This window comes from Babylonia areolata, chromosome 32 (assembly GCF_041734735.1).
Source record: "Babylonia areolata isolate BAREFJ2019XMU chromosome 32, ASM4173473v1, whole genome shotgun sequence".
In the NCBI taxonomy this organism is placed as follows: domain Eukaryota; kingdom Metazoa; phylum Mollusca; class Gastropoda; order Neogastropoda; family Buccinidae; genus Babylonia; species Babylonia areolata.
Genome location: NC_134907.1, coordinates 2,837,041 through 2,853,509, shown reverse-complemented (window position 1 = coordinate 2,853,509; position 16,469 = coordinate 2,837,041). Strand labels below are relative to the sequence as shown.

The window sequence follows — 16,469 nt, the reverse complement described above, 5'->3', positions numbered from 1 at the left end:
GCTTAATGTAACACAATACACACCACACCAAACCACCCCACAACACAACAAACCACACAACACCACAATACAATGCAATACAACACAATACAACATATACAATACAGCACAAGACACACAATATACCACACTACACTATGACACTACACAACACATCACATCACACCACACTAAACTACCCCACAACAAACTACACTACACCACAGTACAATTCAACACACCACACCACACTATACCACACCACACTACACAACAACACATCACACCACATGGTGACACCATATAACACAACAAACACCACAACACAATTCAACATGACACAATACAACACAATGCCCCACAATATACCACACCACAGTTCAATACAACACCACACATCACACCACCCCACAAGAAACCTCTCCACACCACAACATAATTCAACATAACACAACACAATGCAACAAACCACACCACAATATACCACACCACACCACACCACACTACACCACATCACACCACACCACACCACACCACACCACACGACGACTGACCAAAGACCCGTCCAGCTCCGACAGGTGGTTGTTGCGGACGCACAGGTGTTGTAGCACGGCCCACTGCATGGGCACCGACACTTCCTGGTCACACATCTCCAGCACATCCTGCACACACACACACACACACTCACAAATGCACACACACACACACACACACACACACACACAAAAGCAGTGTTGTAAAGAAAAGCAGTTTTGCTTATTGAATTACCATCTTCAAATATAAATTTTGACTTGACAACATACACACTGACACACATTCACACACACACTCACACACCCCACAAAAACCCATATACATGCATACACAGACTCACACACACACACACACACACGCACACATGAAGGCACACTCCATCAAAAATATTTTCCTTTTCAATGACTACCATGACCTGCGTGTCAGCTGCACATGTTTTACTCCACACATTCTTCTGTTCATATATATATCTACAGTGTGTGTGTGTTTGTGTGTGTGTGTGTATGTGTTGTGTGTGTGTGTGTTGTGTGTGTGGTTGTGCATGTGTGAGTTTGTATCTGTGTGTTCAAAACACTGAAAGTGAAACCAAAATTCACTCACACAAAACACCCAAGACGTTCCTTTCACCAACACACTTTTTAGAATTTTTCAGGGAGGGGTGTGGGGGGTGGGGAGGTTCTCCAACCCGCTATTTTTCCCTACTCCTCCTTCTTTTTTTGCTTTTTCACTGGATCATCCATCCTATTTTTTCACCCACACACTCAACACCCAGTCACACCCCAGTAACCTGTAGACGGAAGTTGGAAGCATGGCAGTTGACGACAACAAGTGTCCGCAGCCTCTCCCTCATTTTGAGCAAGTCCTGAATGGAGTGGATCGGCACACGGCTGATCTCCAAATGGCTCAGACTGGTGAAGTAGCCCAGGCGTAACGTTGGTGACAAGGTGGAGGTGGGGGTGGGGGTGGAGGAGGAGGAGGAGGGTGGAGGGCAGTTTCCTTCAGCAGTGGTGATGTACGAATGTGGCCTGTACAACTGTGTATAAACATTTTTTTTAAAAATTTTTAAAGGAAGGAAAAAAAAACCCCCACACATTTCATACACTTCTTTCGGACATCCTTTTGATTTCATTTGCTGAATGATAGATTATCAATACAACAATCAACAGCAACATGCATGACTGTACTGCAATAATTTGGATTGTGTTGTATTCTATTATATTCTGCTGTGTTGTATTGTACTGTACTGAAGTATTGTATCGTGTTCTGTTGCACTTTTTTGTATTGCATTTCATTGCATTGCATTGCACTGCACTGTATTGTATTGCACTGTATTGCATTGCACTGCACTGTATTGCATTTCATTGCATTGCATTGCACTGCACTGTATTGTATTGCACTGTATTGCATTGCACTGCACTGTATTGCATTTCATTGCATTGCATTGCACTGCACTGTATTGTATTGCACTGTATTGCATTGCACTGCACTGTATTGCATTCATTGCATTGCATTGCACTGCACTGTATTGTATTGCACTGCATTGCATTGCACTGCACTGTATTGTATTGCATTGCACTGCACTGTATTGTATTGTATTGTATTGTATTACGATGGGCGCAATAGCTGAATGGTTAAAGCGTTCGACTTTAAATCTGACAGTCCCAGGTTTGAATCTCGGTGGCGCCTGGTGAGTAAAGGGTGGAGATTTTTCCGATCTCCCAGGTCAACATATGTGCAGACCTGCCAGTGCCTGAACCTCCTTCGTGTGTATACGCAAACATAAGATCAACTACGCACGTTAAATATCCTGTAATCCATGTCAGCATTCAGTGGGTTATGGAAACAAGAACATACCTAGCATGCACACCCCTGAAAACAGAGTATGGCTGCCTGCATGGCGGGGTAAATAAACAAAATGGTCATACACGTAAAATGTTAAATGTTACATGTTTGTCTGAGTGTGTGTGTGTGTGTGTGTGTGTGTGTGCCTGAAATCTTATTGAATGACACAGGAAACGAATGATGATCGCCCAATGGCGCAATTTGCACAGGTAGGCAGCCTGTTGTGCAAATGACCCCGTGTTTGTAAAGCACTTAGAGCTTGGTCTCCGACCGAGGATAGGCGCTATATAAGTATCCATATCAATCAATCAGTATTACATTTTGTCACAACAGATTTCTGTGTGAAATCAGGGATGCTTTCCCTGGGTAGAGAGCACTGCCACTGTGCAGTACCACCTTTTTTTTCTTCTTTTCTGTCTGTAAGTGTTGTTGTTTTACTGTAAAGTAGCTTTTCCAACGTTATTTCATCAGACACAACTCTTCTGTTGTGTGGGTTCTTTCACATATGCCCTCAGAGCACACTGCACATGGAACTTCAGTCTATCATCTCATCCGAATGATTAAAACTCAGACTGACACTCACGGTCTGGTGGAGGGGAATAAAAGGAAGGGAAGGGGGGGTGGCATACAAATCCATGTCCATATATAGGAATTGAGCCTGTGGATACTTGCTTTCTAATGTGGAGTGATGGCCGAGAGGTAACGCGTCCGCCTAGGAAGCGAGAGAATCAGAGTTTGAATCACGGCTCAGCCGCCGATATTTTCTCCCCCTCCACTAGACCTTGAGTGGTGGTCTGGACGCTAGTCATTCGGATGAGACCATAAACCGAGGTCCCGTGTGCAGCATGCACTTAGCACACGTAAAAGAACCCACGGCAACAAAAGGGTTGTTCCTGGCAAAATTCTGTAGAAAAAAGGAAATTTTCTTCTAAAATTACGTTTAAGTAACATACACCCACTTCGATAGGCAAAACAAATAAACATAAAAAAAAAAGAAAAAAAAAAAAGGGTGGTGCTGTAGTGTAGCGACGCGCTCTCCCTGGGGAGAGCAGCCCGAATTTCACACAGAGAAATCTGTTGTGATAAAAAATACAAACACAAATACAAACAAATACAAATAATCAGGCAGATCTGCCTAGTTGTTAAGAGGAGACGTGGCAACAAAAGAACCGTCCCCGGCAATTCTGTAGAAAAATCTTGCAGACAAACAAGAAGAAGCGAAAAAAACCAGGCAACCTTGAACTGCAGAGAGCAGTCAGAATTTCACACAGAGAAATCTGTTGTGACAAAAGAGTAATACAATATAATATAGTACTTACAATACAATACAATGCAATGCAATGCAATACAATACAGAGAATTTCACACAAAGAAATCTATTGTGACAAAAGAGCAATACAATACAATACAAACAGAATTTCACAATGAGAAATAATTTAATTCAAATATGTTGTGACAAAAGAGTAATACAATACAATACAATTACAATACAAACAGAATTTCACACAAAGAAATTTCTTGTGACAAAAGAGTAATACAGTACACTACAAAAAAACAACTACAATACAATGCAATACAATACAATGTAATACAATACAATGTAAGACAAATTACAATACAATGCAATGCGATACAAACAGAATTTCAACAATACAATATAAAACAATGCAATACAACACAATGTACATTGTAATACAATGTAATACAAACACAAATACAAACAAATACAAATAATCAGGCAGATCTGCCTAGTTGTTAAGAGGAGACGTGGCAACAAAAGAACCGTCCCCGGCAATTCTGTAGAAAAATCTTGCAGACAAACAAGAAAGCGTCAGGTCAGGTCATTAGATCTGCTACTGGTAACCTGTAATCCAGTACAACCTGTTCAGGGTCGGGTTGCCGACGACTAAACCGGCACTTCCACCGCTCCCTTCTGGGACTGGTGAGGCGGGTGGCTAGACACCCTTATGGAGATCCATAAAAGGGCGTCGGCTCGGGAGAGCCACCGACGGCCATCTAGCTCCACTGTGCTGTGTGCATGCCACACGCAGTTGGCCTCCGGGGTGTGTCTACCCATGTATGCGAAGTCTGGATCCGGCAGAATCTGCGGAAGAAACCTATCGGTTCAACGGAGAGGAAGGCGATTACAGCAACGCACTGTGGAGTGCAGAGAGCAAGATGAGACACCGAAAGGATATCTTGGTCATCCACTGCATCCGTGCTCATCCTCCAGTCGTCTCGACTTAGTCTTGCCACTGGAAATTGGTGGACCCGGACGAGAGAGTGAGGTTGACGTTGCGCAACTCCTCTTCACTTTAAACAAACTCATCGCGCAAGTCATCAGTCATCCAAAATGACCTTTCATCCTTCTTTTCATCACCCCCAAGTCCTGTGGCGACAGGCGAGCGACGAAACGACAGGTGTGGGTACACTGGCAGTCGCAGCCGCAGACCTGCACGCAGGCGGCTCAGGCCATAGGGTCGTTCTTCGTCGACAGGAGCAGCGATGGAGCTCGGCAGCCGTCTGAGCGTCTGAGCAGCCCTCTTTAGGAATGCACTGCTCACCTCCCTGGCATGAGGAAGGGGCTAGAAAAGGTGCCCTAAAAATTGCCTGCTCCATATCACCCTGGCCAGCATACCGCGGCTGGCGGGGACCCTACATCAGCGGTCGAAACAAAGAGAAAGAAAAGAAAAAAACAAGGATCGTTCCTCTCACCATTGGTGCTTGGAACATAAGGACTCTCCTGGACAGAGATAACGCGGACAGACCCCAAAGGAGAACAGCACTAGTTGCATCCGAACTCGCCAGATACAACATCGACATCGCAGCCTTGAGTGAGACTCGGCTTGCAGGCGAAGGCGAGCTCTGTGAACGGGGATCTGGTTACACCTTCTTCTGGAGTGGACGAGGAAGCGAAGAGCGACGTGAGGCTGGCGTTGGTTTTGCAGTAAAAACAGCACTTGTCAGCAAGCTAGCTGGAATCCCAAAGGGAGTCAACGATAGGCTTATGACCATGAAACTCCCACTGGCATCTGGCCAGAAGCACCTTCACCATTGTCAGTGCCTACGCCCCAACCATGACCAACCCGGATGAAGTGAAGGCGAAGTTCTACGAGGACCTTCACTCTGTCATTGCTGCCATCCCTAAAGCAGACAAGCTCATCATTCTTGGGGACTTCAATGCTAGAGTTGGCTCTGACTACATCTCCTGGGATGGAGTGATTGGAAAGCACGGTGTGGGCCACTGCAACCCAAATGGATTGCTTTTGCTTCAGACCTGTGCAGAGCACGAACTGCTGATAACCAACAGTTTTCTGCCTCCCCACCCGTAACAGGACGTCATGGATGCACCCTCGCTCAAAGCATTGGCATCTCATCGATTATGTCATCGTCAGGAAAAGGGATAGGCAAGATGTACGTGTAACAAAGACCATGTGCGGCGCCGAGTGTTGGACAGACCATCGTCTTGTAGTCTCGAAGTTGAATATTCGAATCCAACCCAAGAGACGCCCCCAAGGCCAGAAGGCTCCAAAACGGCTCAACATCGCTAAGCTGAAAAGCATCACCATCAAACAGTCCTTTGTGGAGCTGCTGGAAGATCGTCTGGAATCCGCCTCTCTGGACAACCAGAATGTGGAGTCTGACTGGAGGACCCTGCGTGAGCTGATCTATAGTACAGCTTCAGAGACCCTGGGACCCATGACCAGAAAGCACAAAGACTGGTTTGATGAAAACTGTGATGAAATCAAGCAGCTTCTGGATGAGAAACGCCGTCTGCATCAAGCCCACCTGAGCAACCCAAAGTCCACATCAAAAAAGGATGCGTATGATGCCATCCGCAGGACTGTTCAGCAAAAGTTACGCCAGATGCAGGATAAGTGGCTGAGTGACAAAGCTGATGAGATCCAGGGATATGCTGACAGGCACGATATGAAGAGGTTCTATGATGCCTTAAAAGAAGTCTACGGCCCCACATCCTCAGGATCATCCCCCCTCCTCAGTGCAGATGGGAATACCTTGATCACCGAGAAGGAGAACATTCTCGAACGATGGGCTGAGCACTTCAACAGTGTCTTAAATCGCCCTTCCTCCATAAATGATGAAGCCATAGACCGTCTCCCACAAGTCCCCATCAACGAAGCACTGGACGATCCGCCAACACTTCTTGAGACCCAGAAAGCAATCCGTCTGCTATCCAGTGGCAAAGCACCTGGCTCAGACTCCATACCAGCAGAGGTCTACAAGGATGGAGGCACTGTGCTGACTGAGAAGCTTCATCAGCTGTACTCACTCATGTGGAAAGAAGAGACGATCCCCCAGGATTTCAAAGATGCATGTATCATTCACTTGTACAAGCGAAAGGGGAACCGGCAAGCCTGTGATAACCATCGGGGCATTTCCTTGCTCTCCATCGCAGGCAAGATACTTGCCAGGATCCTACTTAACCGCCTCACAGCACACCTTGACCAAGGTCATTTGCCTGAGAGCCAATGTGGATTCCGGAAAGAGCGCGGAACCACTGACATGGTGTTTGCTGCAAGGCAGCTGCAAGAGAAATGTCAGGAGCAAAATGCTGATCTGTTCTCCACCTATGTCGACCTCACTAAGGCCTTCGACACCGTGAGTAGAGAGGGACTGTGGAAGATCATGGCCAAGTACGGATGCCCTCGGAAATTTATTTCCTTGGTCAGCCAATTCCATGAAGGCATGCAGGCTCGAGTCCAGGACAATGGTGAAACATCTGCTCCTTTTGCTGTCACAAATGGTGTCAAGCAAGGCTGCGTCCTGGCTCCAACGCTGTTCAGCCTCATGTTCTCTGCAATGCTTACTGATGCCTTCAGAGATGGCGATGTTGGAATCGGCCTAAAGTACCGAACAGATGGCAAGCTGTTTAACCTCAGAAGGCTTCAAGCAAAAACGAAGGTCATGACAGACATCATCAGAGACTTTTTGTTTGCTGATGATTGTGCCCTCAACGCTGGATCTGAAGCTGACATGCAACTCAGCGTCGACAAGTTTGCCACTGCCAGCAGGAACTTCGGCCTTACCATCAGCACGAGGAAAACTGAAGTTCTCCATCAGCCAGCCCCAGGGAAACCCTACGTTGAGCCCAACATCACAGTCAACGGTCAGAGACTCCGTGCGGTGGAGCGGTTCACATACCTTGGCAGCACACTGTCACGAAATGCGACCATCGACGATGAAGTGAACGTCAGGATTGCAAGAGCAAGCGCAACTTTTGGTAGACTCAATGCAAATGTCTGGAACAGAAGAGGCATTAGTCTTGAGACCAAGCTAAAGGTCTACAGAGCAGTAGTTCTCCCCACACTACTGTACGCCTGCGAAACTTGGACAGTGTACCAACGACATGCCAAGAAGCTGAACCACTTCCACACAACATGCCTCAGGAAGCTACTGAACATCAAGTGGCAAGACAAGACCCCAGACACAGAGGTGCTCGCAAAAGCCACCCTTCCCAGCATCTTCACCATCCTGATGCAGTCCCAGCTTCGCTGGGCTGGACACGTGGCGCGTATGCCAGACCATCGGCTGCCCAAAAGGCTCTTCTATGGCGAGCTGCAACAAGGGAAGAGATCACACGGAGGTCAGAAGAAGCGCTTCAGAGATACTCTGAAAGTCTCTCTGAAAGCGTTTGATATCAACCCTGACTCCTGGGAGGAATCTGCAGTGGACCGTGACAAATGGCGCGCTGCTGTGCACAAAGGCGCCAGGTTGTGCGAGGCCAACAGGACTGTTGCAGCTGTTCAGAAGAGGCAGGCCAGAAAGTCACGGGCAAACAAGCTCCCTGACAATGATATGCCTGTCTTTGTCTGCCCCAACTGTCAGCAAACATTTCGTGCGCAGATTGGACTATTCAGCCATCTGCGCACTCACAGATAGATTCATGAGCATCCTTCCCCCCACCCCACCACCACCCTCCCCCCATCCCCCATCCCCCATCTGGATGACAACGATGGTCATCATCGATCTCGATGGACACACCACCAATACAAACAGAATTTCAACAATACAATGCAATACAATACAATGCAATACAACACAATGTAATGTAATATAATACAATGCAATACAATACAAACAGAATTTCAACTATACAAAACAAACAGAATTTCACACCGAGACATAATGTTGTGACAAAAGAGTAAAACAATAGAATACAATGCAATACAATGCAAAATTATGCAATAAAATGCATTTACAATAGAATACAATACAATACAGCACAATACAATACATTTACAACAGAATACAATACAATACAACACAGCACAATACAATACAACACAGCACAACACAATACAATACAAAGCAACACAATACAATGCAATACAACTTCCTGTTTCATCCTCACCACCAGCACAGGAGCCTTGGAGATGACGTCCAACACAAGCTGCAGGTGGAAGTTCCACTCCTCCAGTTCGGTGGCCTTGACCCCCGGCCCTGATTGGTCTCCGTTGTCGGCAACGCCCACGGAAAGGTCAGGGGGACTGAGGCCATCCTGAAGGTCGTCCACAGCTTTGTTCAGTTCGTACAGAGTGGTGCTGGCAATGGTGACACTCATCTCCGCTGATAGAATCTGGTCAGCTGTAAAAAACATTATTTGTATATGTATTTCTTTTTATCACAACAGATTTCTCTGTGTGAAATTCGGGCTGCTCTCCCCAGGGAGAGCACGTTGCTATACTACAGCGCCAGTGCCAGCGCCACCCCCACCCCCCCCCTTTTTTTTTTTTTCCTGCATGCAGTTTTATTTGTTTTTCCTTTCGAAATGGATTTTTCTAATTCTACAGAATTCTGCCAGGAACAACCCTTTTGTTGCTGTGGGTTCTTTTATGTGCGCTAAGTACATGCTGCACACAGGACCTTCTCATCCGAATGACTAGTGTCCAGACCACCACTCAAGGTCTAGTGGAGGGGGAGAAAATATCAGCGGCTGAGCCGTGATTCGAAGCAGCGCGCTCAGATTCTCACTTCCTAGGCGGATGCGTTACCTCTAGGCCATCACTCCACTACACAGGGTCATATCAAGACTTTCCTTACACACACAAACACACTGACACACTGACACAAACACACACAGACATACAGACACACACACACACACACAGACACACTGACACAAACACACACGGACACACACACAGACATACACACACACACACACACACACACACACACACACAGTGACACACACACACACACAATCACATACACAAATCAACTGCATTAAAAAGAAAACTAACACATCTGAAAAACATCCTGCAAAAAAACACAGTTTATGATGTATTATCTTGAACAATAGCTGGAGGCAAATAAAACCATGATTTACAGAGGACATCAGCTCTTCCACTTAATTAGCAATATTAACATTTTTACCCGTGTACTCTTCGGTGTCGAAGTCAGAAATCAAATCTACCCAAATGGGTATACCGGCTTGTGACGAAGTTGTGCACCATCTCTGGTTCGACATTCTTATATTATAATTAACATTTTTACCCGTCTGCAGTACAAACCATACGTGAGAAAGTCCCAAACGGGTGAAAATGTTAATTATATATATAAGTTTGTCGACTATAGTAGAGGATTTTAAAACGAACTTGTCGAGATTAGAAAGGTGTCTAAAAAGGGATGCTTTTTGGGGCATTCCATGCACCTAGCAAGGGGCTTGGAAAGAATGGGGGATACGCAAAGTGAAAGAAAAAATCGGACCCATGGGTCAGTTCGAAATCACCCGTCGGCAGTACAAAACATACGTGAAAAACTCCAAAACGGGTAAAAATGTTAATTATATATATGTAAGTTTGTCGACTATAGAAGAGGATTTTAAAATGAATTTGTCCACATTAGAAAGGTGTCTAAAAATGGAGTGCTGCTTTCGGGGTATTGAGTTGTGCACTTCGAAACTGTAATTAGAATGAAGTGTGCAGTCCAGTTCGCGCGAGGCTGAAAACGACAGTGCACGACGACACAGGGGTGTCTGACTGGGAACAGCGTTGGGGAATGGAATTCCACCCAGAAAAATGTAATGTCCTTACCTGTACAACATCAAGGAACCCCATCAGCTACAACTACAAATTAAAAGGGCACACCCTCGAGCATGTTGACAGCGCAAAATATCTCGGCGTCGACATAAGAAATGATCTAAACTGGAAAGAACATGTTAGAAGAGTCACCAACAAAGCCAATAGCATGGTAGGCTTCCTAAAAAGGAATCTAAAAACATCCAATAAAACCACCAAAGCCAATGCCTACCAAACTCTTGTACGCCCGCACCTGGAGTATTGTTCATCAGTCTGGAGCCCGTACAAAGAAGGTCAAAAGAACAAGATTGAAATGGTGCAAAGAAAAGCAGCACGTTATGTACACAGTGACTACGGGCGGACCAGCAGCGTAACACACATGCTGCAAGAACTAGGATGGGAATCCCTCGAATCACGGCAGAACAGACAAAGGCTGACCCTGATGTATAAAATGGTCAACGGCATTGTAGACATCCCTCCAGACAAATTTCTCAAGAAAGGATCCGGCAGAACAAGATCAAATCATCGACACAAATTTGTCCATCTTAGCTCCTCCTCTGACCCTTATAAATACAGTTTTTTCCCATCAACCATCCCCGTCTGGAACTCCCTGCCTGCAACAGCAGCAGAGGCTCCCTCCTTGGCAGCTTTCAAGAGGGAGCTGAACAAGATCACAGTTTAGTCACCCCCCCCCCCCCCCACCCCTTTTTTTTTTCTTTCTTTTTTTTTCCCCCGGAGGGACGCTGCGAGTGACGGTGGGAGAGAGTATGTATGCATGCTCTTTCTCATTGTCACCCCCTCCGGAGGAAAAGATAGGTCTACTTAGGTTTTAGCTAGGTATTTACGCCTCTGCGCACACAGGTCATTAATAGTCAGTAATGACGGCTGACCTTCCAATTTGAAGACTGGGTTTGCGATTGTACTTACCGATGTAGTACATGAATCCACATGTTTTGCGCAGAGCCCCACACACACTCTGACGGAATGAAATTGTCAGTGTACACCGTCGGCGCACCAAACCACGAAATGAAGTCAGGTGTCAGTGCCTACACACACAATCCCGGAACCATGAAGTTGTCAACCCTACACACATTATCACGGAATGAACTTGTGAGTGTACACTGGCACGCACATCATCATAAGTCACGGAATGAAGTCAGCCTGAGCCCCCGCGGCAACTATACGGACACATTGGCAAACACGGAATGAAGCTGTCACTGTACACTGCCAGACACATGCTGAAGGAATGTTGTGATTGTACATGCACGACCTGTCCTGTCTGCCGAAGTGGATGTGCACGAAGGGGACGTAGGAAAGAGGTTACTGTGCACTGACAATCTTGTACTTGAAGTGAAGACGGCGGAATGAACCATTGCACCGTGTTTCAGCGGGAGGATGAAAACAAGAGTGGAGGACTAGACAACTGATGGGTTCCGAACGTAACATGAACAACTGTGTGCGTACGGAAAGAATGGCCATCTGTGGAGCTAAATATTTTATGTCTCGCCCTCAGTTCTCCACGGAAGGCCAGGAGCACACTGACATGCAACACAGGACACAGCACACACGTATGTGACGCGTGCTGTCGAGGAAACAAGCTGTCTAACACACACCACGGACAATCACGGCATAAAGTTCTCAACACACACACACACACACACCGGCGCACACACACACACACACACACACACACACATACACACACACACATACACACGTGAAATCGCTGACTTGAACATTCACAGCCGGCGCAAGCATCACTGACGAGAAAGGGACGTGCAGCTGTCCAATTGAAACGGTTAAGTTCAGCACGGACACTGACTCGGCCGTTAAAATGCACTTTCCTATTTCGGTATGTGACTTTTCTGCACAGCACGTTGTTAAGGAAGGTCAGTTCCACCAGTCCCGCTCACTTTTTAATGTGAAGTCCTCTGTGCAACGCATTTGAGCACTGCAATACAGGGAATGGTGTGCGGTTTCCACGTGTACCCGGTCAGTGCTGTCGGAACCGATACAGCAAGGACGTACAACGAAACAGGCCGAAAAGAACGGACCCACCACAGGAGACTGCCGTCACTCTTTTGACGTCGCACACACATGACGGTGTTTCATGCAAGCTGTTTTATCATTTTCAGTCATGTTCATGTTAGGGTCAACCTACTGTCTCGTCCCCCACTCTGTTTTCATCCTCTCGCGAAGCATGGTACAGTTCATTCCGTCTTCACTTTAAATAACCTGGCGATGGCGTACACTGACCGCTTTCGATCGAACTGCCTTATACGTCCCGTTCGCGCATGTCCGCTCCTGGAGATATGACAGCGACAAGCTTCCCGATTTCTTTACGAATTTTTCTATTTCAAGCCCATTGCTTGATGCATGGAATGCCCCACGAACTCGGACATACCGGCGTTTAGAATCGACACAAGTTTCATTACGAGTACTGACCCAAACTTGTGTATATATACACACTCCCGTCTTAATCGTTTTCATGACAGTCTTTTCTCACTGTAGCAAAGAGGAGTGAGGTTGTGCCGCGTGTACTGTTCCATGTCCCATACATGACACGATTTGTTGTAAATATCGACTTTTTCGCCCATTTGCAGGCAGCAGAACATCGAGCAAAGGATTCGACAATATTCAGGCTTCTGTTAGCTACAACATTTATCCACGACAGCTCCAAAAAGTCGTTGAAAATGGATGTGGCAGTCTCGACTGCTCGAGCTGTCATTGAAACCACGTTTTCATTGCCCGAATTCGAAAGTAAAAATAAGTGGTCGGGACAGTGGCCAGTTTCTCCAAGCAAGACCAGCACGTTCGCCACACTGGCTGACCGGAAAGCAGTGATGCATGCCCAGGAGGTGTCTTCAACACCAGCGTCTAATCCCGTGCAGAGATTATCTCTGTCCAGATGTTAGCTTCAGGTGTCTCTCTTGTTCACTTGACGAAAAATCATCCTGATTCAAATGATTTATTTGAATGGTATGATCTCCAAATTGTGCAGAGACTTTTCAAAGACCGTAGAAGTGCAAATTAGTAAGATTGCCAGGCGAAATTGTGATTCCAGAGACAGACTTTTGATTTTTTGATTTTTGAAGTGACTAGTAGCCGACGACACAAGATGGCGGACATCGATGCTTAGCGATCCCACTCAAGCACTTCATTCTTACACCTCTCGGCTTACCTTACCCCCTACAACGGTACAACGAGCACACTGTATAACACTCAACACATACCTGAAGACCGGTGAGTGACTTTTTCGTCTTTATTCTACGCATGAGACAATTTGTGGCAAGCCTGAAGAGGAGCTCACTGTACTTGTAAATCAAGCTCTCATAAAGTGATAGTAACAAGCCGAACCATGTCACAAGCACAAGCTAGAAAAAAGGGATCTAGTGTAGCCACTGGAAAAGATGACTGTGGCATGTGCTCCGCTAACTTAACAAAGAAAGACAAGGCTCTGCAGTGTGAACTCTGCGAGATCTGGTACCATATTTCATGTGAAAATGTGGATGACAATACCTATGAGCTTATTAAGAAAGACAGCATGAAGGAGTTACCCCTGCTCCATTTCTACTGCTCAAAGCAATGCAACAAGGTGGCAACCAAATACTTAGGAGGAGTACTGCATCTTGAAAAAGAAGTAGAGAAGCTGGCCGTGAAGGTTGACAAGAAATTGATGAAAGAGTCAGAAGGAAGAACAACATCATGGTGTTCAAGCTACCTGAAAGCAAATTGATGAACAAAGAAGACATAATACAGAAGGATAGTGACCAGATAGGATGTTTTCTTGAAGAAATCCGGGTGGCACACAAACCGGTTGAACACAGACGCATTGGAAAGATGGATGAGGATGGTAAAAAAACTAGACCACTTAGGCTGACTTTCTCATGTGAGTCAGTGAGGGATGAAGTCTTGAGGGCTTTCCACAAAGCCAAGAAAGAAGAAAGAGAAGGGGATGAAGACACAAAACTGTTTACGAAAATAGCTGTAAGGAGAGACCTCACTCCACAGGAAAGAAAGGAGGAAGATGAACTTTTTCAAGAACTGAAAAGCAAGAGACAGCAATCCGAGCAGTCGGGGGACGAAATTGCTGTGTGGATCCGGAGAAGGGGGAGAGTGGTGAACATTGGGAAGTACTCCCAGAGGAAGGACAAGCCAAGCTAGAAATGAAAAGGAAAAAACATGTACATAGTTTTAAAAACACTTCTTGTTTTTCGAGGGTGAACTCAGAGAAAGTTTCTTCTGACAATCCCCCTACTAAGGTTTTAAAGGAAAAAAACACATCTTTGAGTTCAAATCAAGTTTCTTGTTCAACTTTTTCTCGCCAATCTGAAAATGTGCTAAGGAACTGCACATGTCTCTACACTAATGCAGACCAGCTGATGAACAAGCGAGCAGAACTACAAGCTTTGATTGACATACATCATCCTGACATTATTGGAATCACAGAGGTGAAACCGAAACATTGCAGATACGAGATACAGGTATGTGAACTCTCACTTGAAGGGTACGAACTGTACCACAACCTGGAGGAAACAGGAAGAGGTATGGTGCTTTACGTGAAAAGTGAGTTGAAACCTTCACCTTGTGAAGATCTAAATACACAGGACCTGGAAGAGGCAGTGTTTGTGGATTGTCAACTCCATGGATCTGACAAGCTCACAATAGGACTGGTCTATAGAAGCCCAAACAGTACACAGGACAACAATAAGAAACTCAATGGTCTCATAGAGGCAGCCGGACTACTGAGGACTTCTCACCTACTGATAATGGGTGATATGAATTACCCAGACATAGACTGGAGAAGGGATAGTAGTACTGCTGGACCAACGCACTATGCTTCCCAATTCCTGAAAGCGACTAAAGACGCCTTTCTGATCCAGCATCAGACACAGCCAACTCGCTTTAGAGAAGGTCAGAAATCAAACACAGTGGACCTTGTTTTCACAAACAGAGACGACATAATTAGCGATATCCACACTACTGCTGGAATAGGGAAAAGTGACCATTTCGTGCTTATCATCAGCCTCAACTGTGCATATGAGAAGGCTCAGAAGGTAACACGCTTCAACTACACCAGGACAAACTTCGATCTTCTTAGACAAGAGCTTTCTGAAGTGAACTGGCATGAAGAACTCACGGGACTTGATGTGAACGGAGAATGGACAGTCTTCAAACAGAAACTCCAATCAGCTGTCAAAAAGTCAACACCACAGTCAAGATCATCAGGACGCAGAGGGAAAAGCTGGATGAACAAGGACACACTCGCTTCAGTGAGAAAAAAGCACCAGCTTTTCCGGAAGTGGCAACAGACAAGAAGTGATCATGACTACCAAAGTTATATAAAGGCAAGGAACTCAGCAAGGAAGATGTGCAGAAAGGCCAAAATCAAACATGAGATGGAAGTGGCCAAGGAATCCAAAAATAACCCTAGGGTCTTCTGGAACTACGTGAAAGCTAAGACCACATCAAGATCTGGTGTAGCAGAGCTGAAGAAGGAAGGAGGAGGAAAGACAAAGACAGACCAGGAGAAGGCAGAGACTCTGAACGCATTCTTCCAGAGTGTCTTTGTGGAGGAGGATCCAGGAAACATGCCCGACCCACCAACCTACAGTTATGAGAAAGAGCTGGATAGCGTTGAAATCAACGAAGACTGTGTTCGAAAGCTCCTAGCTACCCTGCACACCGGAAAATCCCCTGGTCCAGATGGAATCAGCCCTCTGATTTTAGCAAGAGCCGCAGACATCCTAGCGAGTCCACTTGCCCACATCTTCAGACTATCGCTGGAGACGGGAGACATACCAGATGAGTGGCGTCAGGCCAAGGTTACCCCCATTTTCAAGAAAGGCAGCCGATCAGAAGCCAGCAACTACCGCCCCGTAAGCTTGACCTCAATCATCTGCAAATGCATGGAAAAGATTGTCAGGCAAAGAGTGATAGACCATCTCGAGGAAAACAACCTCATCAGCAAACACCAACATGGCTTTGTCACGGGAAGATCATGCACCACGCAGTTGCTAGAGGTACTGGATGAATGGATAAGCATCCTGGATGATGGAGGGAGTGTGGATG

At 46.0% G+C, this 16,469-nt stretch overlaps 1 protein-coding gene across 2 annotated transcripts in view; it reads right to left on the bottom strand.

The window, feature by feature from the left end:
• LOC143276620 (uncharacterized) overlaps positions 1 to 16,469 on the bottom strand; it is a 79,033-nt gene that overhangs the window by 57,990 nt on the left and 4,574 nt on the right. Inside the window, exons 1-4 of one of the 2 annotated variants that reach the window (XM_076581233.1) lie at positions 11,325 to 11,609; positions 8,729 to 8,961; positions 1,301 to 1,546; positions 534 to 641 (exon numbers count right to left, since the gene is read on the bottom strand). In XM_076581233.1, coding sequence (XP_076437348.1) covers positions 534 to 641; positions 1,301 to 1,546; positions 8,729 to 8,961; positions 11,325 to 11,337 — 600 coding nt within the window. In that variant the 5' untranslated portion in view covers positions 11,338 to 11,609. Of the gene's footprint in view, positions 1 to 533; positions 642 to 1,300; positions 1,547 to 8,728; positions 8,962 to 11,324; positions 11,610 to 16,469 lie in introns of those variants that run through there. The other variant, XM_076581232.1, reaches the window with a different exon arrangement.